This window comes from Pteropus alecto, unplaced genomic scaffold, assembly GCF_000325575.1.
Source record: "Pteropus alecto unplaced genomic scaffold, ASM32557v1 scaffold7, whole genome shotgun sequence".
Classification (NCBI taxonomy): Eukaryota; Metazoa; Chordata; class Mammalia; order Chiroptera; family Pteropodidae; genus Pteropus; species Pteropus alecto.
The window spans coordinates 23928692-23956576 of NW_006494614.1; the positions used below are offsets into that span (position 1 = coordinate 23928692).

The 27885-nt window shown below is 32.0% G+C and overlaps 1 protein-coding gene across 2 annotated transcripts in view; it reads right to left on the minus strand.

The window, feature by feature from the left end:
• The window catches only part of ADGRB3 (adhesion G protein-coupled receptor B3), a 659277-nt gene that overhangs the window by 269272 nt on the left and 362120 nt on the right, over window positions 1-27885 (minus strand). For both annotated transcript variants that reach the window (XM_006926408.1, XM_006926409.2), the window contains 2 exons: window positions 16814-16916; window positions 5635-5678 (listed from right to left, as the gene is read on the minus strand). In XM_006926408.1, coding sequence (XP_006926470.1) covers window positions 5635-5678; window positions 16814-16916 — 147 coding nt within the window. The remainder of the gene's footprint in view (window positions 1-5634; window positions 5679-16813; window positions 16917-27885) is intronic.

The following is a 27885-nucleotide window of genomic DNA, read 5'->3' on the forward strand; positions in this document are numbered from 1 at the left end:
GAATATTACTCAGCCATAAGAAGAGATGAAATACTGTCATTTGCGACAACATGGATGGACCTCGAGATAATCATGCTAAGCGAAATAAGCCAGACAGAAAATGTTGAAAATCACATATCACTTATAAGTGGGATATAAACCTAAAAGCAACAAATGAACAGGACAAAGAAACAGAGACTCAGGGACATGGACAATGGACTAGTGGTTACCAGAGGGTAAGGAGTGGGGGAGGAAGGGAAAGGTAGATGGGCTTAAGGGAATCAAATATAGGGGGATAGGAGGAGGGAGAAGTGGGTAAAGGGGATCAAATATATGGTAGCTGATGGAAACTGGTCTTTGGGTGGTAATCACACAATAGAATATATAGATGTCAAATTATAATGTACACCTGAAAATTATATAATTGTGTTAACCAATGTTACCCCAATAAACTTAATAATTTTTTTTAATTTAAAAAATTAAAAAAAATAAAACAATAAAACACGCAAAAAATATTTAAAAAGAAATACTTCTCCTAACTAAAATAAACCTATTTCTAAAGTGAGCAAAGTACTTTCAATTTATTTTATGGGTCACCAATGATGAGGCATCTTCTAAATCTTGTTAGCCAAAGCAGAATGAAAATATGTTTAAAAATTGTCTAAAACTGTTGTGTTTGGTCAGAGCAAAATAAAATGTCTTTGGGATCATCAGAGTTGTAGAAATTACTACCATTAGAAGTAAAATTACCATTACTAATTACCATTAGAAATAAAATTAATTGTTTATAATGAACCTTAGTAGGTGACAAGTTGATGCATTTTCCCTTCAAACTTTCAATGTTAGGCCTATTAATTTCTAAAAATATATGTCACTAATAAAATAAAACACAAATGAAAATATTCTTAAGTAGAAAGGGTACTTGAGAAATATGCAAACCTCATTCTTGTACAAAGCTAACCAATAAACAGTTGTTGAATATGTGCCATGTGGAAGTGTACTAGGCATTGAAAGTATGGTAGTTATGGTGTTTACTCTTATGGTGTTTGCTCTTTAGTGGGGGAGAGAACAATAAGCAAACAAAAGCAAATAAGAGAGTATGCTGTGCAGAATATAAAATAGAACATCAGGGTGCCCTTTGGACAGGGTGGTCAGAGACAGCCTCAAGGAGGGATATGTAAGGAGGTACATAGAAGCATAATTTGCAGAACAGAATAAATTGAAAACCACTACAATACCATCAATATTGGGAATACTAGATCAATTATGATATATCTATACAATGCAGCAGGTACAAGAAATGAAGTATATGCAATAAAATTTTAAAATTTTTAATATATTGTCAAATTAAAAATTGAGGATGCCAAGTGTTACATACAGCATGATAATATTTATATAAAATAGTGTTACTTTATTATACATAGCCTGAAATTATACATAGCAAAATATAAATAGGCATGACCTTGGGGAAATGGGTGGGTGTAGAAACCCAAGGTGGTGATGATTAATGGGGCCTTTTGCCTTAGCAGTTACGTTTTAAAATTTAATAAGTAAAAAATACTCCTGTATTACTATTATCTTTGTAATTAAAAATTAATTTAAAAAATTAAGAGGCAACTTGATAGCTTACACCAAAATTAAAAGACAACTTCTAATTTCAACTTTATTGCTACATCTTTTTAAATTTTTAAAAAAATTTTTAATTTTTTAATTTTTATTTTTTAGATGAGGCAACCCTTGGTTGACCTCACAGATTGCAAGGACCTTGTCAGCTTACAATCTCTTTTTATTTTTCACGCCTACAGCACCTGGTCTTCCTAGGCGGTCTCCCATCCAAGTCCTAAGCAGGCCTGACCCTGCTTAGCTTCCAAGATCAGATGGAAAATTTTATTTGATTTGATTTTAGGTGAGGCAACCCTTGGTTGACCTCACAGATTGCAAGGACCTTATCAGCTTACAATCCCTTGTTTTTTTTCTTTTTACACCTATAGCACTTGGTCTTCCTAGGTGGTCTTCCATCCAAGTACTAACCAGGCCCCCTGTGTAGCTTCCGAGATCAGATAGGATTGGGCTTCTCAGGGTGGCATGGCTGTAGACTAATTTTTATTTTATCTCAGTTCCAGGTATACAGTACAATAGTTAGACATTTGTGTAGTTTATGAAGTAATCCCTCCTGATTATTCTAGCACCCATTTGACTTTACACACAGCCATTATAATGCTACTGACTACATTCCCTATGCTGTAATCTACATCCTCGTGACTATTTTATAACTACTACAATCTTGAAAATATCATTTAAGTCAATCAACCTTTTTTTTTATATGAAAAGAAGTAGCCACATATCTTCACTATTAACTGTACTTGGAGAACTTATACTTAATGTTAGAATCATTGCACTGATAAAACTATTACGTATATGAATATGATTAAAGTTAAAGAACAGATTTGAAAGGAAATAAAGTTGTCTGAACCTTCATTGTTTACAAATCACATAGAAAAACAATTTAATGATGAATCAGCCCGGCAAAAGACATGATAGGACAGGAGTTCTGCCACAGTGGAAAACTTTTTGATAATTTTTGAGATATATCAAGAGAACATGAACTACCCTGATCTCCTGAGATAATCTGCTTTGAAAGGCAATTTAACATGCCTCTCACTGAATAGTATTCTTCAAGGACAAATTTAAGGTTAAGTTTTGTAAGACTGTTAACATGTTCTTTGTAATGGATGAGAGTCATGTCATCAGCAGATGTCAGAAAAAGTAGAGTGTGACTCACTCCTAAGGTTAACACTGACCTCAAACACCAACAGTTTTATAAATTAAATGACACCCTAGACAACCTATGAAAGGAAATCAAGAGACACACGAAATAGGGGAATGATATTTCTTCTTGTATTATCCCTTTAACAGTCCTAAGTGTCTTTTGAAATAACTAACACCTTCCCCTGTTTGGGTCAACATAGAAGTACACTTTACTTAAAGAAGTGTTAGTTATTTCAAATTTGGTTGTTATTCATAAAGATATGCAAGTAGCTATAATTAGGATTTTAAGATGGCATAATTTTCTTGAACAAAAAATGTTCAATTATAGAGTTTTACAAAATTTTATTCTCTTGGCTGTACAACATACTAAGCAGAGCCTTAGAATATACTACCAAGTCTCTCTGGTTGTCGGAAAAGAGGAAAGCCTACACAAATTTTACTACCATGGGTTTCTCTATATGATTTTTAAAAAGGACAAAATACTGACATCAGTGAGGACATCCAGCTCATCTAATTACCAGGGCAAGATGTGATTCTCTGCATGGCACTAAGGTCAGTAGAAGAGGATCCTTTAAATATCCTTAAGTACAAATTGTACAAATTAATTACAAATTGGCAGTTATGAAATAGTCACATGGATGTAAGTACAGCATAGGGAATATAGTCAATAATATTGTAATGACTATGGATGGTGCCAGGTAGGTACTAGACTTATTATGGGAATCACTTCATAAATTATATAACTGTCTAACCACTATGCTGTATACCTGAAACTAATATTATATTGAATATCAACTATAATTGCAAAATAAAAATGAAAATTAAAAATTAAATTTAAAACATGAAACAAAAAATGGGCAAGGACTTGAATAGACATTTCTCCAAAGATGATAAACAAATGACAAATAAGCACATGAAGATGTCTAAAATCACTAATCATTAGAGAAATGTAAATAAAAACTACAATGAGATACTACTTCACACCAATTAGGATAGCTTTTATATAAAAAAAGGAAAAAACAGAAAACAATAAGTGTTGATATGGATGTAAAGAAATTGGAATCCTTGTACATTGATGATGGGAATGTAAATGGTATAGTCACTGTACAAAACAGCATTGCGTTTCTTCAAAAAAATTAAACAATCGCCACATAATCCAGCAATTCCAATTCTGGGTGTATACCAAAAGAATTGAAAGCAGTGACTCAAAACAGATATCTGTACACTCATATTCACAGCAGCATTCATTATTCAAAACAGCCAAAAGTTTGAAACAACCCAGTGCACATCGACAAACAGATAAACAAAATGTGGTATATACATAAATGGAATATTATTCATCCTTAAAGAAGAATGAAATTCCGACATGTGTTACAACATGGATGAACCCTAAAGACATTACAGTAAGTGAAATGAGCCAGGATAACTATTGTATAATCCCACTTATATGAGGTATCTAGAGTAGTCAAATGAACAGAAACAGAAAGTAAAACGGTTGTTGCCAGGGGCTGGGGTGAGGAATAATGGGGAGGTCTACCATTAACTTTTTCAAGAATGCCTAACATTTATTGAATAGTTATTATTTGCCAAGCACAGAGAAGTAAAAGACTAAAAGTGGTAGAGCAGAGATTTGAACACAGGACTTCTTGACTGCAAGGCTATACTTTTAATCATTATAGTGACCAAAAGTTATTCTAGTTTAACCAAAGAGCTTTTAAGTAATTAAGTGAAAAATATCCATTCAGAACAGCACAAATACAAGACTGTTTTCTCATATCCAGACACCAGAATTCAATTTATACACAATACTGAAATATGCTTAATATTATTGATTTCTCACCCACAGAAATACTGTAGTTTAAATTGTTTCGGTAACATAGGAATGAGCACATTGCCAGTAGGTTTGCTTTGCTTTTACCTGGAAAGTCTAAGAATGTCCCCTTCTAGACTATTGGTGAGATATAAGTCATAATAAAACCTCAGATTTAGGGTAAAGAACACTGGGGAAAATCTTAGAATACATAGAAGCCAACAACATAGTGCCCTTTCTGACAGCATACCCATGGTGGTATTAGCTTTCGGGATGCATTGGTATTTATCTTTCCTCCATATAAAACAAACAAAATGAAACAAAACCTGGTTGTGTTATCTGGCTACTACACTAAAATAAAGCTGCATAATAAGTATTTAAAGTACAGGTGTTTAATTAAAACTTAATAATGGATCTTTCTGCTTTTTAAGACCTTAAAATTCATAGAATTACAAAGAGATTAAGATAATCTTGACCAGATATATTGCAATTACTTGTACAAACACAGGAATATATGGAAGAATTACTCATTTTTATTTATTGCAATTATTTTCTTTTGTCTTCATGAATTTCATAAAATATATGAATGAGAAAATTAAATGTCACTCAATGTTTATATAACAAAACAATTTGGAAGGGCTATATAAATATTGCATTACTCTGATAATAGATTCAAGGTCACACAAGTAATGTATTGGCTAAATAACCATAGAGATTGCTATTTTATTCTACAATGCTAAACTGAATTACTAGGACATGGTGTTGAAAAAGTATTTGAGCTTCTATAATTTAAAAATATCAGAGCTTTTAAAAAATCCTCATGGAATTCACCTCGCAATGTGCCTTACACATTAGGTATTACAGTCCCATCTTGGGATGTAACCTGATGGCATCATCACACACAACACATTCATCATGCTGTCCTGCAGGTTCAAAGAAGGGGAATGTTTTCTCTCTGAGTCTAACTCACATCTCACTAACTTATCATAATCCTGTTGACCAGCAGGCAGCTGAAATAACTTAATGTGCTTTGAATATTTAGTCCAAAGTAATATAAGAAAACATCTGTCACTTACGTTTTTGCGTCATCCCATAACACACAATAAGGATTCATAGTACCCTAAAAATAAGCAAAGAAGAAATGTATTGTGAGTACATACATAAAAAAGAAAGTAAAGCTCTCCTCTACTACAAGGTCCATATTTTGATGGTTTTGATTTTATTTTTGCTCAAAAATATTAATTGCTGGATTGTTTCCTTTAAGAAGATCAAAGTATTTACATTATTTAAATCACAGTGAAACATTCTGTATTATACACATGTGCAATCATCACCACCACCACTTCCTCTTTAGCCTCTAATTGGTCAGCTTCCTGGAGACAAGAGATGATTGCATTAACTGTCCATTTCCAGAGAATTTGTTGATTTGCAAAACAGTCATAATCAACAGATCACATTTGTATACAATCATATCACATTTGTATACATCAATGATGAATTAATTTATGAAAAAAAATGCTAAATTTTTATTCAGCTTAATAATTATGTGCTTAGTAGCTACCATGACGCTCAGATTGACACAATAAATTTTCCACACTGGATTATCCGGGGAAATACTTGGTTTTGAAGAGTACTAATTGTTGGAAAGATTTTTTTGTTTGCCTGTCCACATTCATTGAGTCTTATTTTGCCCTTTGAAAATAACCTAATAATTATTCCTTTTTGTGATATTTTTAGATATCTACAGATTCTATCATACCTCTAAGGAGTCTTTTCTATTAAACGTACTCTGTTGGTTTCAAGTTCTCTTCTCCTCCATGTCACTCATTTCCTGGAGCACACACTTAGAAGGTGTTTAGAGAAACCATCTACTCGCGTCCTACCTGTACAGAACAAAATGGTACTTTTGCCTCTCAAATTCAGGTTCCATGTTCTTAATAACGCAAGCTAAGACTGTATCAGATATTTTGGTAGTCTCTTATTGAAACTTTTGAATCCTGACTTGTGCATCCAGGCTTTCGCTATTGCTTCCAAGCTTTGTGTCATTACAAGATTAAGAAACAAACATGACATCTATGTCCTCATCCAACCAAGTCACTGATAAAATGATGACTAGGCCAAGGTAAGTAAAAGTTACAGTCCTGAAATAGGCTACTGGCTGCTTCCCACAGGTAAATATGCTGCCTCAGTACCAGCCAGATATGAGCCAGCCCTCATTCCTCTGTCTTACCTACATGTAATGTTGATCACTAGGGTGTATCAAAACAACATCTCTGAAGGTCTAGCCAGTCTTTTTGTGAACCATTAACCTCTAAGTTCTGTTTTCTGAGTCCATTCTAGAATTTCACTAGAAATAAAAATTAAACTCACTGTTCAAAAACTTGTGAAATCCACCCTACACTTCTAAACTATGTTCTTAGAGCATAAAAACACTCCCTTGAAAAAGGTTATAGTTTTATAGAAGATGAGGAACACCCATATGGAATGTTTATATAACAATATGAGAGACATGTTCATGTAAATGTCACTAGCCATAATTTCCTGTGTAAGGGACAAATAAGGGACAGAACATCATGGCATTTTTTAGAGCAAGTTTCATGCAAGAAGTGGGTCCTTATATGATTCTTACAGGAGGAATAGATATGGATGTGGAAAGGATGGGGAAGGGAATGGTATTTTAAATTGGTTTATTCCTCTGTCCTATGAAACACTACCTGGTTTTACTCGACATTTTCATACAGCTTGTAATTTCCTAAGAAGTCCTCAGCATAGCTATAATGTTGTATCAAAGTCATGCTATATTTATCTAGAAATCTGTTCAAAAGAGCTCAAAACACTTTATGAAAAATAAATTATCTTTGATCTATTAATGGGAATATACATTTCATGGATGTAGAAACTAAGTGTAGGTGAAAAACTTGAGAGAACAGATTCTCTAAATCTAGTTCACACCTTCTAGTAATGTATGAGTTAGATTAAATTAAATGTCTACATAAATCAATACAGGATGCTGATTATACGATTAATATTTCAAAATTAGAGTTTATAACAGGTTATAACAAAAGAAATTATTAGAAAAGAAATGTTATATGAACTTAATTGTCTGAATATCCTTTTCATTTTTACTCCTCTAAAGAAACTGATCTCAACTTTCAGGTGAAAGTATAAAGATGACAAATGTTGCTTCTACTCTTATCACATGCCTTCATCAGTCTTCAGTTTTATCCTGTATCCTCATCTCTCACCTCTTAGATGCTTCTCTTTCTGCCTATCTTTGTGAAAATTTAAAAAGCATCCACGTGAGAATACCATAGGTTCCAAAATGTATCACTCAATCTTGTGTTTCACTATACATTCCAGGGCCTACACAACAGACAGAAAATCTGTGAACATTAATTCTAGTGTAGTCACTAGATATGTACTGTGAGCTGAGGTCATTTAAACATTTAAAGTTTAAAAAAATAAGCAGAACAAACAAATTAGAGGAAACTTAGTAACTGGATAGACCGCTTACTTAGGGAATATAAAAATGTGAGATGGGACATAAAGAAAAAAAAAAATCAATGATGAATTAATTATAAACATGAGAAAAAACTGGCTAAAAGTTTCTGCTGAGAAACCACTTGTAAAATATTTGTTATTTTCAGGTACTTTTCTCAATGGTACTCTGCTACAAGATCTGTTATGAGGAATTCACAGGAAATCAATAACAGGAAATGGTGAGCTCAATGGAGAGCAGTAACAAAATGTAATGACATGAGCAAGAGGAAAATAAGCAAGCTGTGAACTAAACTACAGAAGTAGATTTAAGAAGTGCAATAAACTAAGAAAACAAAAATCGTCAGGTAAATGAGACAGGTAGGCTAAAGAAGATTAATTTACAAAGCTCTCAATAAAATTGACAATATATTAAAACTGCATGTATTTGAAAACTATTGAAAAGTATATGCTATTATTAAAAAAGTACATTTTGGCAAAAAAAAAAGGTTTTTTCTCTTGATTCTATTCAAAATAGCACAGTTAAGCTCTTATTAAACATTTCTACTTATCTACTTTTAAGCATTTTAAAAATGTACCATGACCAAATTTCTTAATTACCATAGATGTTCTATACACCACTTTCAAGTGTCTTTAATAGTCTTTCCTATTTTATTTTACTTCTTTCCTCTGTTTTCACATCAACCAAACCAATATATCAATTTAACATTAAAATACATCATCAGGTTCGTTCATATATTTCTATGGGTGGCTCTCTCTTTTCCTTTGGTCTGTATAACTTTTTTATTTTGGTCTGTATAATTTTTTTCCTTTGGTCTGCAATAATTTAAATATATCTCACTGTGATAAATTACTCTCACAAACCATGGAACTCAGAAAAGAGAGCCAGGAAGATGATTGAAACAAGTGGTTCCATTCATTTACTCATTCATACAGAAATCACATAGTAAACACCTATGTTTCGAGTACCATTTGAGGCACTGAGAAAACAACATTGAATAAAACAAATTCCTGCCTCATAGACTTAACTATAGTGAAGGGGACAAGGAGAAAGACCAAAAATATAAGTAAATATATAATGTGCTAGATGGTAATCTGTGCTATGATGAAAAGTAAATCACAATGAGTAGGAAAGATTGGGAAGTAGATGGATTGCAGTTTTGTATATTGGAAAGGCTTCGCCAAGATAATATTTGAGCAGAAATCTGAAGGATGTTGGTTACAAGAAAAGTAAGAGTAAAGTCACAATAAAAATGAATAAAGACTAAGTTTCTCTAATTTTTTCTTGGTGTTTTAAGTTCTGAATAAAGTCAATTCACATGTTATCTTAATTATACTCTTAATATCTTAATGTTTTCACAGTGTTTTCTCTGGTCCAACTCTTGAATCAAATGAGATGCCTATTAGAGATGTAGATTCTGTGGCTCCATGAATTTTGAGATTAGGGATAAACTAGGAACATGCATTCTAATAATTACTCCATCCACTTCCCTATAATCTTTATCCACATCAAATTTGTCTGTTCAAGACACAGACAACAAAAATAACATGGTTATTTTACTCTGTTTTTCTTCAAACTTTCAAATGCCGAGTGCTCATATATACCATAGTAAAGTCCGAATCTGGAAAGCTCTTAACTTTCTTGTACCTCTCATAGTCCTCTGGAAACAAAAATATCCTCTTGTATATAATGGCCAAGCAAGCAAATAGACAAAGCATCTAAGGACATGAAGAAGGGCAGTGACTTAATTATAACTGTGCAGGATGTTCAGGATGATTCTTTCTGTCACATCTCCTAGAGAATTGCGTCTTGACTTTTTGGATGTGGATGAGAAGACTTTTTACTATATGGTCTCTCTGTAATTTTCTAAATTTTAGACATAAAGTCATTACATTAAAATGACCTGGATTTTGCTATGCTTATCCCTCCCATTCTTTTCCCACTGAAGTTTAACTGTCATAATTATAAAATTGCACAAATAGATTTTAGGAATTCTTTGAGAACATTTCCAAAATGACCTACCTGACCTGGAAAAGACTATTTTATATCCTACTTATGTTTCTCATACTTCTTGAAAAAAAAAAACAAAACACACAATTAAAAAAAAATCCCAGGAATGCATGCTAGGGGAGTTAAGATCTTAGTAGATGTAAAATTTTCCATAGTTTTATAACAAGTCATTAAAAACTGATCAATGGGAGGGAACCCATTTGGGGTTATGTCTCTTAACCCATGGAGAGCTTCATAGTTCCTAAAATTGTAATACAACACCCAAGGGGATGTCAAAGTTCAAAAAGGTATGTTATGAAACTCAACAACAGTAAAGAGTCTGTTGAATGTTCCCCAAAACTCTTTTTCAAGGTTATGGTAAGTACTGTTTCATATTTTAGTATTTTTAAATGACTTTTTTTAAACGAATTAAATCTGGGTATAACTTTCTCTCTCTCTCTCTCTCTCTCTCTCTCTGTGTGTGTGTGTGTATGTCTCAAGCTCCCACCTGACCTTGACTCAGGGAATTGGCCCTGTCCTGCATCAGAAGAAGCTAGATCTGAAGTCTAAAGAGCCTAACTAAAAATGCAATACTGTGTTCTTACTTAATAGGAGTATGGAAATATGAAATTTTTGAATGGATTTACAAGGGTTCTATACAAAGAATCACACTGAGAACCAGTCAAACCAAGGAAATGGAAAAGAAAGAGTTGTCTTTAACTAGAGCAGAATGATATAAAGGCCATTACAGTGAGAAATACAGAATATTGTTTTATCAGGATGAGTCGCATCCATGTTACCTAGCTCTTCCCGAGGAGTTGGCAGCTATTTAGTTAGGACACAAGGAGAGAGCATATATTTAATTCAGCTTCTGCTATATGGTTACTCAGAAGCTCACATTAACCAGATGACACTATTTTTTGTGGATGGGATAACAGCTTGCTTCTCTAATTTCTGAGATTTATCACTAACCTGAATGTACATTATTTCTCGATGAAACTTTGTATTTGACGTATAGGAAATGGTGAAATGTAGAACTGCTATTAAGAATTATTTATAGCGTATCTTCCAAAGAAAATCATTGCCTCCACATATATGTCTTAGGGTATCTTACTCGTATATGATTACAACATTTCCTACAATGGTTGCAAGGAATATGAAGAAATTCTCAACAAACAAATCATCTAGGAGCAAAAACTCTCCAGGTACTTAACTATGAATTGAAGTGGCAAATAAATTTAATAAATACCTAAGTAACTAGATTCTTTACAGATTTAACACATAGCATAAGTCTTTTCTTTTTACAATCAACAAAATACAATACTATGTCCTAATAATATTTTTTAGGTGTTGTAGTGAAGACAAGGGTGGCAGGGGTGTGTTTTGCTGCTACAGTCTATAAGCTGCGAGCAGAGAAGGTTTGTGAAATTGCTTCAAGAGCACAATTTATCTGGGAATGTCAGAGGTGTCCCTGACATGCAGCACCTGGCTCCACAAGGCCCTTCCTGTGGCTGTATAGGTAATGCAATCCCGTGGCTTCCTCTAATTTTGCCTGATATCCGGAACCTCTACTTTACAATGACCATTCTCATGGTTTGGTGATTCCTTTAATCAGGTACCTGAAGTGCTGGTATAAAAATCAACAACAACAAAAAAAATGTAATCTCTAGTTGCTAATTGATTTTTATGGAATAATGTCTTATCAGTATTTAGTATATCTGATTCAAAATGGCACTATTATTGTATACATATATATTATCTTTATAATCTAAGAATTTAGCATCATAGAATAACACAAATTTATTTTGCAGTTCTGCAGGTCAGAAATCTGGTGATCTCAGCTGGTGTCTGCTCAAGAATTTACAAGGCTGAAATAAAAATCTTGGCAGAATTTTACTCCTTTCTGGAGGGTATGGGGATAAATCAATGTTCAGGCTCATTCAGGTTTTAGCAGAATTCAGTTCTTCTCTCTTATAGGACTGAGTCCACATTACTTCCTGATTGGCAACCGGGGGTTGATTTTAGCTTTTAGAGGCTGCCCACATCCCGTGACTTATGACTCTCTTCCTTCATGGTCAAAGTCAGCAATGACAGTTGAATCCTTATGTTGCATGTCTCTGACCATAGCCATTAGGAGAGGTTATCCCTTTTTAATGGCTCATGTGATTAAACTGGACCTACTCAGACAACTCAGTATAATTTCTCTATTTCAGTTTCCTTACCCTCAATCACATCTTCAAAGTCCCTTTTGATGTGTGACATGTTACAAGTTCTGGGGATTAAGATGTAGACACATTTGGGGGCCATTATTGACATGCTATATATCCCAGGGGTCCAATCTGGACAGCCACTTATTTTTGTAAATAAAATTTTATTGCAGAGCCATGCCAGTTTGTTTATATATTGTGTATGGCTGCACTCACAATAGCATAGGTGAGTAGATGGGATGAGACGACTATGGCTCCCATGCCTAAAATACTTACTGACTCTTAACTGAAAAAAGTTTGCTGATCCCTGCTCTAACAAACTTTAGCATAGGCAGCATAATTACTTTACAATCTTTTTTGAAGAATATTAACTATGTACAGTGAATAAAAATTAAGTGAATTTGAAATGAAATTGGGAAGAATGTTTACTAAGGTTTAGAATTTAGGATATAACCAAAAAAAAAAAAAAAACTGTTGCTAGAGAACAATTCTATCTCAATTTCAGCCGTTGGCAGAGCCATCAGTCTGCTTGTCTAGTTAGCATTTCATGACTCTCCTATAAAAATTACAAAGAGTTTCATGCAAGCAAAACATTAGAAATCTCTTCCAAATGGATAGAAACAAGGGTAGAAAAATAATTTAAAAAATAAAGGGATACAAATACCTCTTTGTAGAAATTATAGATGTATAGACTGGATTTCTTTAAGCTTTGGTAAGTGATTTTTAATGTCTTAAGTTGTTATCAGCCTTTGATATTCACGAAAATACCTATTGATGAATGTTGGAATCTCTTGTCATTGTTTTTCATGCTTATCTCATGGTAAAGGCATATTCATTACATTCTCTCATTGTGTTTTCCACTACTGTTTACAAAAGCTATGGCTCATGATTAATTTTAGTTTATACACATAAAACTCCTTAACTTGTTAGCTTGATATTATTAGTATGCAAGCAAATATAGCAAAAACAAAACAAAATGAAAAAGTCCAAATTGTCATGAGATTTTTTCTGAATAAGAACTACAAATGAACTTGGTGGATTTTTTTTTTTAACTCTGAAAAATAGGCAAAATCACACTACCTAGACCATTTGTGTCATTACCCAGAGGAAGAAATAAAAGGAAAGGCAAGACTAGACTGCAGAGACTGTAGGGCAGCATAGTCCAGTTTGTCTTTTCACTAGGAATGGAGCTACATAAAGATTTGTTATTTGGAAAAAGAATGTGTTTTCTGGCTTACAATGTTAATAGGGAATGAGATAACTAAAGTGCATTTATTTTCTTACTCTTCTAACTCATCTGTAAAGATAGAGATATCATCCACCTTGGAAAGTCACAGCAGGCTCAGACTTGTCAGATCCAAGGCATACTAATGGTGGGTATGTGTACCTGTGCATGGTCCACTACATAAATCTCAATCATTACTTTCAATAAAATTACTAAATAAACTTCCTTATGCATTAGAGATTCTGGCAATATTGATAAGTATAAATGTTACACTGAAGAAACCTAAAATAATATGAAAAACAAAATTCTTTTTCTAAAAAAAGCAAATTTGATATATTTTTTCAAAGCAAGCAATTGCTAAGTCTAAACATTAAGGACCACAAACCCTGATTCTATAGGTCATAACTATAAAGCCATAAGCCAAAAATAAACTAAGAATAGTACATGACTTATTAATTACTTACGAGCTGGTTAAAACTGAAATTGGCTCTGCTAAATACAATTTGGAATTTCAAAATTCCATATTCTATTACCTATTCCTACCAGTTCCCAAAGGCATTCACATATTTCAAATACTTGAAATGGTATTTGTAAAAAGACTTTTTAAAAGAACATATTTCATTTAGAAAATCTTAACAGGCTATTCCTTATACTCATTATAACTATTAATTCCTACTCTCCATTTTTTTCCACATGGTATATGAAATAGATATAATTTCCAAGTCATTATTCTTTTCTGAGCTCATAAAAGTACAGCAGATACTTTTGATTTAAGAAAATAGGTGAAAGTAGACTGACTTGATATTAAAAATGTCATTTAAAATAGTTCAATTTTGAAGGCAATAACAATGATTATATATCTATATAGTTATAGAAATTTCAGTTCTAATCAATTTCAATATTCATGTTTAAAATATATATCTTTTCTTTACATTTTAGGGAAGACTATTATATTCTAGTATAGGCTTTTTTGATTATCTCTTCAATGGAAATAAACTGAAATCAGCATATGGAACTATATAATTATAAGACTGGTAATACAATTAAGAGACTAAATCAGTCACATATTTCTTCTTTCAATGAACAATAAGGTATTTACAAAATCTAATTTGGATATTAAGTATAAATACAACAAACATTAGAAATTCAAAACAGTAGATCATGAAGGACTGTATGTATTAAACACACCACAGTGCAATAGGTATTATAAAACAGTGGGAAGAAACGAGGGATTGTGCAGTTCAGAAAGGCTCCAGTGTGTGGCTGTTAATTGGGGTAGCCTGTGAAGACAGGCACAGGTGGGCACTGCAAGTAAGGAGAGAAAAGAAATGGGAACATTTTGCAGCATTTTCTTCTCCAGTGTAAGCTTTTTTTCTTCCTCTTCCCACTGCCCCTTTTGTAACAGATTTGTCTACATTAGCTTAAATCTAGGCCTTCTGTAATGAAGATAGTATTGTTTTGGGGATCCAGTCAACTAACTCACTCAAAATATTGAAAGACAGAATTCTCAGTGACCTGTGATAATATCTCACCATTCTTATATTCTGACTTTCATTGCCACTCCAACATCTAGCTGGTGCTTAATAAAATTTATTTACTGTACACTCTGGTTTCCATATGTAGAAAATAATTTTTCACATGGTTTACCTCTTCTGTAAATCAGCTGTCCAAACATGTCCCCAGGAAAGTTTGACTCAAAGCTTAAATCCTGTTCATTTTAAATAGTTTTATTGAACTAAAATCGTGAGACTGTTTCATCAATACTTTTTTTGAGGTTACTCTTTCTTCGATTTATGAAAAATCGTTATTTATTGAACATGATCTTTAAGTTCTAAAGAATGATTTATCTTGATTTAGGAAAGTTTTATAAATGTTCATAGAAATTGTTTTTTTTTTTTCATAAGAAACACTGGATATATTCTGACACTGTGGTGCTTTTTCAGTAAGTAATTCATGAAATTAATACCTTATTACTTTTCACCAACGCTTAGAACTAGATAGGCATTGCCATGATAAATAATAAAAACAAAAAAATAAATAAACAAATATTTTTAGAATAAATTTTGAACAGATAAAGGAATAAGCTCCTACTCAAAAGTAATGTTAAAATTATGTCCCAGGTTTTAGTGCAGAGATGAGATTAGGGCTATACTAAGGTATGAGTAGGTAGATATTATAGAAATAAAACACATTCTTGAATTTAAAACCAGTATGGTCACATTTTGGCAAAAGCAGGAAAAGACCTAATAGTTTAAGTATTAATTATGATGTTTAAAAGTTATTGCTGAGAGATTTGAGATTTTCATTTAACAATCTAGGAAGCTTGAAGCATCTTAGTAAAAAGTGGTTTATAGATAAGACGATTGACATTTTTTATAATACCAAGGCTGATTTTTTAGGGGAAGTCATAAATCATAAAACAACAGAAAATATATAGGATTTTTAAGCCATAGGATGTGATTATAAATTCCACTGTCATTTGCTAAGTATATCAATCTGGAAAAAAAGACAATCATTTTGTGATCCTGTTATTTATATGTAAAAGTCAACTGATAGAAATTTTGCAAGGAATAAAAATATATGTATATGCAATACACAAGACTGGCTTACTTTAATATAGAAAGTATAAAAGTATAATTAGAAAAGCCATAATAGAAATCACCTTTCTTGCCCCTACTTATCAATAATTTAAGTATTCAAAGTAAACATATAAAAGATAAATAGATATTCAAAATTTCCACATAAGGTCTGAACAAGATTTAAAGAACTCCAGTTGCAGTTGGATGGATTTAAGAGAAGGCTCTTGCCTGTCTAGAATGGAATATTTAGATTCAGATCACTGGGACATCCAGGTAGTTTGAAGGTTTTTTTAATCCTTGAGTTAGCACTTTTCAATGCTGTCCCATCCATCCCTTTACCCTGAGTACCCTAGAGTTAATCACTCCCCTCTGTACTGTGTTTATAACTTGTATTGCTGCATGCATCTTAAGTCTATGTATTTACATAACAGCCTTCCCTACCATATGGTAAGAAGGCTTCTTATTTATCATATTTTCCCCCACTGCTTAGCTCAAAGCCCAATAAAGATGTGTACACTGACAAACAATTTATTAACTATTATCTTGAGTAAACTGAGGAGAGTTTTATTATAAGCAAAAGTACAGAATAATATGGCATTTTGTTTCTATATAATACATATCTTATTAAATTAATTCATTTGCAACTCTAAAAGCCTAGAAAATATGTTCTGGTCTTATTGGTCAAAAGAATGACTGTTAACTATCTTTAAAAGGTAAATTCTATAAGCAACTCAATGCCAAGTAGATGATACTTACATTAGCCAAATGAGCTAGTTCTATCTCCAGGAACGAATCAGTTGTTTTGGGTTCAGGCCTTATTGTGACCACGATGATTTTGGAATTAACGACAGTATAATTTCTGAAACAGAGTAATTATGATTAAAAGGAGAAAGGATTTGCAAATATGAATTCCTACTGCTCAACACATGTTGGGGTGGGTTGTTAAATAAATAAATTCTAAGCAAAAAAATAGGGCAAGTAGATTATAAATGTGATACTAAAGTACTATCCATGGAAAGATACTGTTCATTTTTTTGTTATAAACAAACCATATCTGGAACTAGAACACTTTGGGGAGGGGGAAGCTACTGCTGACTGTTACCATTTTAGATGCAGGAAAAATGAAAACGCAAGTGTACTGAGGAGCTTTCGATGACTTAAATCTAATTCATCTATGAGAGAGATGAATTGTGAATTTAAACCTTCAGGCAATCTTTAAATGGATATAATCCATTGATCTCGAGGTGGACCTAACAGTTTTGTTCTCCAGGAAACCAAATATTCTTCTTCCAAAGTGCTGTCTTGGCATTTTTAAGACTATCTCAAAATTCATTAAGATGAATGACTAGAATGTAGTATAGTATGAAAGCAAGTAGAGTTTAAACATAAATAAATACTGTTGATAATTACTGACCATCATTCATTTCAACAATAGAGATTTACAGGCTACTTCTTCATCTGAATATACTTAATGTGAGGAACATCTTTGGCTTTAGAAATATCTTACCAAGTATAGTCCTCTCAAAAAAAAGTTTTAAACATAATTACATTTATAAGCTCCAAAAATTATACATAAATATAAATATGTAAAACTAAACCAACTCTCTTGCATATATAGATTTTCATTCAACTTGTATAAAATGCTACACATCAACTATTATTTAGTAATTTAAAGATTTTATTGTACTTTTAGCTATTTGAAGAAATATAAGTCACATATACATATCTGTGTGTGCACGTTTCCATCCCTCCTTTCTGATTTGAAACAAACCACTTGCTCTTCCATAGAGCATGTGGTATTCTGAATAATTAATAACAGGTATCAAAGACAGTTCTTTAATTGTTTCCCTTGTTTGTTGTTCAAGACATTATTTATAGATAATAAAATTCACCAATTTTAAGTGGGCTGTTTAATGCTTTTGGTAATTGTCTACTACCATGTAAGCACCACCATAACAAGACAATCTGAACAGTTTCTTTGAGCCTCTTTGCACTTGATCTCCTCCCACTTCCAGGGTTCCAGGTAACCATGGACATGTTGTCACTATAATTATGCCTTTTCTATAATTTCATTTAAATAGAATAATATAGTACATAGACTTTGTGTTTGATTTAATTCACTTAGCATAATGTTTTTGAGATTCATCCACTTTATTACTCTTCATAGCTGAGTAATAGTTCATAATACAAATATACCACAATTTGTGGTCTATTGATCAAATAAGTAAGTGAATTTTTGGTTGCTTTTGATTTTTAGCTTTTATGAATAGTAGCTATTCATAGTTGGCTATTATAAATAATTGGCATACATATTTCCTATATGGACATGTATTTTCATTTATCTTGGGTAAATACCTTGAACTGAAATTGTTTGATCACGTAGTAAAAGCAGTTTAATTTTATAAGTTGTTGCCATATTGTTTTCTAAAATGGCTGTACCATCAAAGTCATATAATTCTAATATTGTAAAACAATGTTGAACCTCACGTTCTTTATAAAAATGTTCTCTTATGCAATGTTTTTTTGCCACATGATTTCACCAATAAAAAAAAAATGCTAAGTATGCCACAGTTGGAAGAATTTACTATATTTAGTAGCAGAGAAACTATAAACATATTTTGAGTGAGATAACATTTTTAACCCATGTCTCATGTATTTAACGGTGTCAACAAATTCTTAAACACTCAAGAAACTTGATATCCAGCCTAACAGTAAACAGTAAAAAACAACAAAGTATAAATTTGTTTTTATATTTCTCATGGGGAAGGTAGTTGCAAACTAAGAGAGCTGGTTTATTTCCCTTTATTTCACATAATACTAAATGAGTTATTTGAAGGTAAGGCGTATCAAGAAAAGTATGAAAGAAAGCTCTAAATGCCAAGCTATCTTTGCAAACTTGTTCTTCTCTGCTTCTCTGTTAGTAAAAGTGATCAGGAGATCAAGTAAGAATGGTGGAATTAACAAAGCTGTGAGGTGATACTGGACAATTAATTATATTAGCAGTTCTGACAGGATTCTCAGAGAATGACAAGGTGTATATGGCTTGGAGTTGGGGAGAATGTCCATCTGTCACCACCAAAAATATTATAGATGAGTCCTGAGCCCACAGATGCAAGTTTTTTTGTTTTTTTTGTTTTTTTGTTTTTTTTCAGACTAACATGAATGTGTTTCAGTTCTGGTTTGTTTACCTGAAACAAAAATATTTACAGATCACCTAAATTCAATCTGCCTATTCATTCTGGTTTTATTTATGATCCCATTTTCTGCTATAAATAAAACCCAATGCTAATTTAACTCAACTGCTAATTTTAATTAATAAATGGTAATTAAATTTGATAGTTTACAGATATTTTACATTATTTTAAAAGTTGCATAAATCTATAGTTTACCAGAAAAAAATGGATATGGGTATTCTAAATAGAAATTTATAATTTTGTCAATATATTTATGAAATTCTCTTTATATGTATAGACATATATGGATTTTGGACCTGGGAAATTGGGCTATGGAAAGCGAAGTAGCTAAGATAAGCAGCCTCCTACAGGTATGTTACTCTGTGTCAGGTTCATCAGCTATTCAACTGCCCTGATGGAGATGGACCCTGGAGGATGGAGTCTGTCTTACGGCTTTCACTTTGTGTGTGTGTGTGTGTGTATGTGCGCGCGCGCGTGTGCGTGGCACGCGTGCTAGCTTATTTAGAATACAATTGGGAAGGATGCATGTCAAAATATTTATGCAGATGGATGTTCTTATCACATTTATATGAGCACCTCTGACTGTGCTATTAACATGTGTCTACCTCTACCACAACATCCATTAATGCTATCTATGTATGTCCCCTTCCACAAGATTATAAGTTCAATGAGGGCAAGATTTGTACCTAGCATTTATATATGTTCTTTTGCACTAAACTGGTCATGTTTTAGTGCTAACAGATATATGAATGTCTTATTAAATGCACACTAAAAAAAAATCGAACTTTCGATCAAGCTGATTTAAATGTAATTCTAATGTTATGGTATTAAAATACTTAATGAAGGAAAATAAGAAAATTTACATTATGCAATGGTATCCTTTTAAAAACTTGTATAGTGTACAAAATTACCTTTAATTTATTCCATCAATTTAATCTAATTTGCATAAGTGAGTAGCTGGCTCCTTATGTGCCATGTCAAGCTTTGTGATCTACTAACACTTCCTGGCTATGTACACATTTGTATTCACTGCTAGGAAAGCAGATCTTACAACCAAATGGATTTCATGACTAAAGTAATAAAACTCTTTCCTGTCCTTGAGATTTGTACTACTTGGTATCTAAAACATTTAATAATGTGTAGAATAACCCACTCAAAATAGACCTAACATATTCTTCACAATTTTTACAAAGGCTTAAGGAGCGTAGGGTACATGAACCCCATCTCAAAGAAAGTAAAATTTGTTTATAAAATACAATAATGCTGTTTACAAGAGACCCACTTTAGATATAAGAATATACATAGGCTGAAAGTGAAAGACGGAAAACAATATTTCATGCAAATGGTAACCAAAAGAGAGCAGGATGGCTATATTTATAGCACACAAAATAAACAATAAGTCAAAAACTGTAATGAGACAATTAAAATCATTATATAATGATAAAAGGGTCAATTCAACAGAAAAATAGAACAATTATAAACATATAACTAACTTATAGCAAAGCACCCAAATATATGAAGCAAACAGTGACAGACTTAAGGAAGAAATAGATAGTAAAACAATAATAATAGAATATCTCAATATAATATTTCACTTTAATTATGAATAGATTAACCTGCAAGTAGACATATAAAAACAGAGAACTTGAACAACATTATAGACCGATTGGAACTAATAGACATAACACTCTATTCAACAACAGCAGAATATACATTCTTCTCAAATGCATATAGAGCATTCTCCTGGATAGATCTCAGGTGAGGCCACAAAAAAAGTCTTAACAAATTTAAGATAATTGAAATCAAACAAAGTTCCTTTTCTGACCACAGTGAAATGAAACTAGAAATCAAAGGAAAACTGAAAAATTTACAAATATGTAAAAATTAAACAATACACTCTTAAACTATCAATGGGTCAAAAAACAAATCGAAAGGGAAATTAGAAAATACCTTGAGACAAATGAAAATAAAAATAAAACATTCCAAAACATATGGGATGTAGCAATAGCAAGACTAAGACAGAAATATATAGGACTAAATGACTCCATTTAAAAAGAAAAAAAAGATCTCAAGTCAACAACCAAATTTTATATCTTAAGCAAGTAGAACAAAAACAAACTAAACCCAAAGTTAGAAGGAAGAAAATAACAAAGATTAGATCATAAATAAATGAAATAGAGAATAGAAAAACATTAGAGATCAACAAATTTGACAAGCTCTTAGCTAGACTAACTAATAAAAAAGAGGTAAAGCTCAAATAACAAAAATCAGACATTACAATTGATGCCACAGATAAAAAGGATCATGAGACAATGAACAATTATATACCAACAAACTAAATAACTTTAAAGAAATTAATAAATTCCTATAAACATAACAATCTGCTAAGACTGATTCATAAAGAAATAAAAATATAAACATACCTATAACTAGTAAGATTGCATCAGTAATCAAAAACCCAATAACAATAACAAAAAGCCCAGGACTAAATGGGTTCACTGAAAAATTCCACCTAACACGTAAAAAAGAATTTCTTCTCAAACTCTTCTAAAACACTGAAGGCAAGGGAATAATTCAAAACAGCATTACCCTGATACCAAAATCAGGAAAGAGATATTACAAGAAATGAAAACTACTGGCCTATACTCTTACAGATTGATAGAAAAAAAATTAAACAAAATACTAGCAAAACAAATTCAGCAACATATTAATAAGATTATACACCATGATCAAGTGGAGTTTATCTCTGAGATGCAAGGACGGTTTAACATGTGAAAATCAGTCAATGTAATACACTACATTAGCAGAATGGACAAAACCACATAGTCATCTCAATTGATACAGTAAAAACATTTTTTAAAAAATCAACATTCTTTATGATTAAAAAAACTTTTAACTAATTAGTTACAGAAGGAATATACTTCAACATAGTCAAGGTCACATATGAAATATCTACAGCTAAATCATACTCAATGGTGAAAAACAGAAAGCGTTCAATGAAAGATCAGGAACAAGGTAAGGATGCCATCTATGGCTACTTCTATTCATTGTACTAGGATCCCTATCCTAAGCAATTATGCAAGAAAGAGAAATAAAGTTCAACCAAATTGGAAAGGAAGAAGCAAAATAATCTTTTCGCCAATGAAATGATTTTATATATAGAAAACCTTAAAGATTCCACAAAAAAACCTGCAGAAATAATAAACTAGAAAAAATTACAGTTTACATCAACATACAATATAAGTTGCAATTCTATACACTAATGATGAGTAATCCAAAAGAAATGTAAAAAGTCCCATTTACAATAGCATCAAACAGAATAAAACATTTAGGAATTAACCAAGAAAGTGAAAGACTTGTACACTGAAAACCAAAAAATATTGCCAAACAAAATCAGAGAAGACACAAATGAATGGAAAGACATCCCATGTTCACAGATTGGAAGACTCAATAATATTGCTAAAATGTCCATACTACCCAAAGCAATCTATAGATCAACGCAATTCCTATCAAAATCTAAATGACATTTTTTTTTGCAGAAATAGGAAAAAAATCCTAATATTCATATGAGATCTCAAAAAACCTAAATAGTCAAAAACTCTTTAGAAAGAGAAACAAAGCTGGAGGCCTCATACTTCCTGATTTCAAAACATATTACAAAGCTACATAAAGTCAAAATAGTATGGTACGTCAGTAAAGACCAATGGACTAAAATAGAGAGCCCAGAAATAAACCCTCTCATCCATGGTCAAATTATCTTTAATAAGGATATCAAGGCTACACGATGGGGAAAGGCTAATCTTTTCAACAAATGGTGCTGGGGAAACTCAATATTCATATGCAAATTAATAAAGTTGGACCCTTACGTTGTATCATATGCAAAATTAACTCAAGATTAAAGATCTAAACATAAGACCTGAAACTTTAAAAACTCTAGAAGATAACATAAGTAAAAATTCTTCATGACATTGAATTTGGCAATGATTTTTTTTGATATGACACCAAAGTACAAGCAACAAAAGTTAAAATATATAAATGGTAATACATCAAACATAAAAACTTCTATGCAATAAAGGAAACAATCAACAGAGTGAAAAGGCAATCTACCTAATAAGAATATTTATAAGCCGTATGTCTGATAAAGGATTAATATTGCGAATATAAAAGAAAATCCTAAAACTCAATAACAAAAACAAATAATAAGATTTTTAAAATGGGCAAAAGGCTTAAATAGATATCTCTAAAGAAAATATACAAATGGCCAAAAAATTATATAAAAAGATACTCAACATCGCTAATCATCAGAAAAATGCATACCAAAACCATAGTGAGATATCACTTCCCACCATTATCAAATAGACAGAAAATAACAAATGTTGGCAAAGTTGTAGAGAAATTGGAAGCCCTATACACTGTTGGTGGGATGTAAAATGGTGCAGCTGCTATGAAAAACAATATGGAGAGGCCTCGGAAAATCAAATATTGAATTACTATATGATCCGGAAATCCCACTTCTGGGTATAAATTCAAAGAATTGAAAACAGGATCTCAAAAAGATTTGCACACCCATGTTCACTGCACCACTATTCATAACAGCCAAAAGGAGGACACATCCTAAATGCCCACTGAAAGATGAATGAAGAAAATGTGGTATATACAGACAATGGAATTGTATCCAGCCTTAAAAAAGAAGGAAACTCTATTATATGGTACAACATGGTTGACCTTCCAGCACATGATGCTAAGTGAAATGAGCCAGTCACAAAAAGGCAAATACTACATGATTCCTCTTATATGAGGTATCTAAAGTAGTCTATTTTTCAGAAACAGAAAGTAGAATGGTGGTTTCCAGGATGGGGGAGGAGGTAAAATGTGAGTTGTTGTTTAAGGAATACAGAGTTTCAATTTTGCAAGAGAAAATATTCTAGAGATTTTTTTCACAATAAGGTCAATACAGTGAACACTACTATTCTGTATGTTTAAATATAGTTAAAAGGGTAAATTTCATATTATGTGTTTTTAACCACATTAACAAAATGCAATGTAGCATTATAGAAGAAACATTACTGGAGGGGATTATGCAACTAACTGTACAAATAAAGTATAGCCAGGTATGGTACAGTAAAAAGATGTTAACTATTTAATTAAAATTATTAAAGTTACTGTAGTCTCTCCATTTTTAGAATTATAGTTCATATAACTTCTATTAAATAAAACCATAATAAAATAGATGACTGCATATAAATTCTGGAAAATGGGGACTTTATCAAAATTATTACGCTAAATGCATTTGTTTTTAAAACCAAAAAGTTGCTGGCTGCTGAAAAAGAGTACTGGGCTAACTCAGAGATTTGAACTAAATAGAATTTCAAGTTAGGTTTGCTAAGAATATAACACTTAGAACCACAAAGAAACTAAATAATCAGGTATTTAAAAGTACTTTAAAAAGGTATGGCCAAATTAAACTCAGATTTTTGTAAATAATATACTAACTATGTAATATTACACTATTTTGTAGTACCAGTCATGTAAATTTATTTTCTCCATGGATGATTTTAATTTCCCCATGAGAGGACACTACAAAAAGATACAGAACTTCACAAAAATATAATATTTCATTGCCAATGCAGAATGAGGAAGCAAGTTTCAAAGTTTAGGTTGGGAAATTGAAGAACAGGTGCTCTTGAGAGAACTTGCTACTTCAAGTTGATTGCCTTCAGGATGTATTGGTATAAAAGTGATTATGTTTTTGTTTTTCTATTATTTCCAATATTATTTAGTTCAATTGCTTTTCTCGGTTGCTTTTAATTCCTATGATATTGAAAACACAAATGAGTTCCATTTTCTAAGTATAAAAAAATAAAATTCCACATGATTTATCTTTATTAGGTTAGTGCACTTGACAGAAAATTCATGTGATTTTGCATTACTGGAATTTGTTTCTTTTTACAAAATAATTTTCAAACAACCACTGCCTTATGAGAATGCTGTTTTTTGTTCAGCTGTATTTTTTTCTGGCATTTTAATACTAAAGTGGAATTTGTATATAATTTTAATGAGATACATTGCAATATCTTGAATGTTAATAGCTTCATTAAAGTGCTTTCTTTTTTAAAAAACAGGATTATATCTTCTGTTTGTCCTACCAGGAAAACTAGACATCGCTACCATACTCAAAAGCATTATAATTTTCCTATAAAACTGGAACCTGACTTTATCAAATGAATCAGAAAATGGATTGTTTACAACTGTTTCTGGGACTCTTTAGCTTGAGTATATGCTTGGATACACTTTTTCCTTAGAGATAATTTCCATAAGATAAATTCTTAGAAGTAGCATTGCTGTATAAATGACAATTCATTTTTAAAGCCTTTTGATATTGCCAAATTGTCCTACTAAAATGTTTTTACAGTTAAAAAATCTTCACCAGTTTAAGTGTTCACCAAGCTGTGAGTGATTGTTAGTTCCCTGACATGTGTGAGGCCTGTGTGTAGCTGATCTCATCTTCCCCTAAGGACCCTCTGGCCTAAGCTGGCCAACCTTCACCTGGGCCCAAAAATGGTCAAGGGGGTGGAAGAGTGACAGCCTCAGGCTTTGGTGTCAATAGCCTGGTTTGGGGCCACATAGCTGACTCCAAGACTCCTTAAGCCTGGAGTCTTGGCCACTTCCTCTTGGCCCTGGCAAGATTTTCTACAGAAAACACATGGGTATTCACACTAATACACAAGTGCATGATTTTTACTGCTTAAAGGAATGAATATTAGCATCATATAGGCAGCAAGACAGTGGAAGAGTACTGGTTTTGGCAGACAGAAGACGAGTTGGATTATAACTCAGTCACATAGTGGACATAAAATCTTAGGCAGGTCACTGAAGTAATAAGGAGCTCAGTACTCTCACGTGTAAAATTAGAGTTCTGGAGGGTACTAACCTTTAAAGGGCCTTGCAGCACTAATATCCACTGGTTCTGTGCTTTTTAACTATAAGAAATTATTCTGAAGAAGAAGAAAATTGGGAGGCTGAGAAAAGCACATATTTAGTTTGGATTCCTGTAGAGTACACTTCCTTCAGTGAAGGGACAATTCAAATATACTTCATTGTAAAAGGGAAGACAATCAAATGGTAAAATAAAAAATGCAGCTCGAAGAATAGCTGAATGCATATTAGGGCAAGCGAAGAAAGAAGTATCTAAATAAAAGAGTCAACATGCAGTTATTTCTGTCTTTGTATGAAGGAAAATTTCTAAATTATATCTACTCAAAACATTATGTCAAGTTCTTCTTTCTAGTCCCCATGAGGGAAATTATGCAAAGTATTGTTTTGAAAATGACGATATCAAAATATAAAATCACTGAAATTCAACAGCAAGCCTAACATTATTCTGTGTGTGGGAAACTTTCCGCCAAAAATTTCAACAGATAATTAGTAAAATGATCACTGAAGAAAATGTGTCATAAAAATTTGGTAAATAATAAGTAAATATATAGAGCAAATTTGTATTTTTTTTATTTGAATAAGAAATTTCCTCTCCTATTGGGTGCACTTCAGAGTCAAATTTATACAGTAAAACAAGATATATGTATTTTATCTCTCTGTTCCTAAAATATTTTTATAGTATAAACACCAAATTTCCATGTAACTTAGTTTAAAAAATTGTTTATATAGGGTATTGTATCAGATAAGATAATTATTCTGCTAAACACTTCTTGGATCTTTATTAATTATTAAGCACTATTCTGAGAGTTTTGATTGTAGATTTTAAAGAATTAAGGCAATAAGGTTAGTAGGGTTTCTGCTTAGTAAATGTTTGCTGAATGACTATAAAACAAAGATATCAGCCCTGTCCTTTAAAAGGCTTACTCTTATTGAGCAGATCTAAATTTAGTACGGTTACTCACTAAACTTTCTGGAAAAATTTTTTGAAAAGGAAAAACAAGCCTGAAAATGCTCAGTTTCATTGTTTTACTGTATGTAATAAAAGAAAATGAGAAATAAGTGCTAATATTTCACCTTTCAAATAGTACTTAAACATTTCATCTTGAGCATTCGACTGTCATTATTTCTAGTCAATGATTCTAAATGTAAATATTGTTTTCCAAGTTATTTAACTAATTACTTTATACCTAGAAAGTATGAGTAAGTATACATATTTATAATTCTTATACAAAGGTTAAGAACTTCAAGCTAAAGAATATGTCAGAACTCTAAAATTCCATAATTTTATTGTAATAAAAACAGGGAATTTTTGAAGATGGAAAAGAATCTTTGAGTTCAATTCCACGATTTACAGATAAAAAAAGTCAGTGACTTGCCCAAAGGCCAATCTTCAATCCTTTATGTCACAGGTGGTATTAGGGGAGCCACTGCTTTGAACTATTTCCTGCTTTATCCATTAAATAATCCATAATGTATTCATTAATTCTACTCATAAGTTGTAAGTAACCAATGCCTCAGCCATGAGTTAAAAAAAATGTTTTTTTTTTCTCTTTACAAAAGGCTGATATCCCTAGATAAATTCCAATTCCCTTGACTGTAAAAATTATGAAACTTGGAATAACCTGATTTCATTTGTGTAGGTGAGTGTGTGCTATGGTATTATACAAAACAAGATTAATCATAATGCAACTTTGTTAG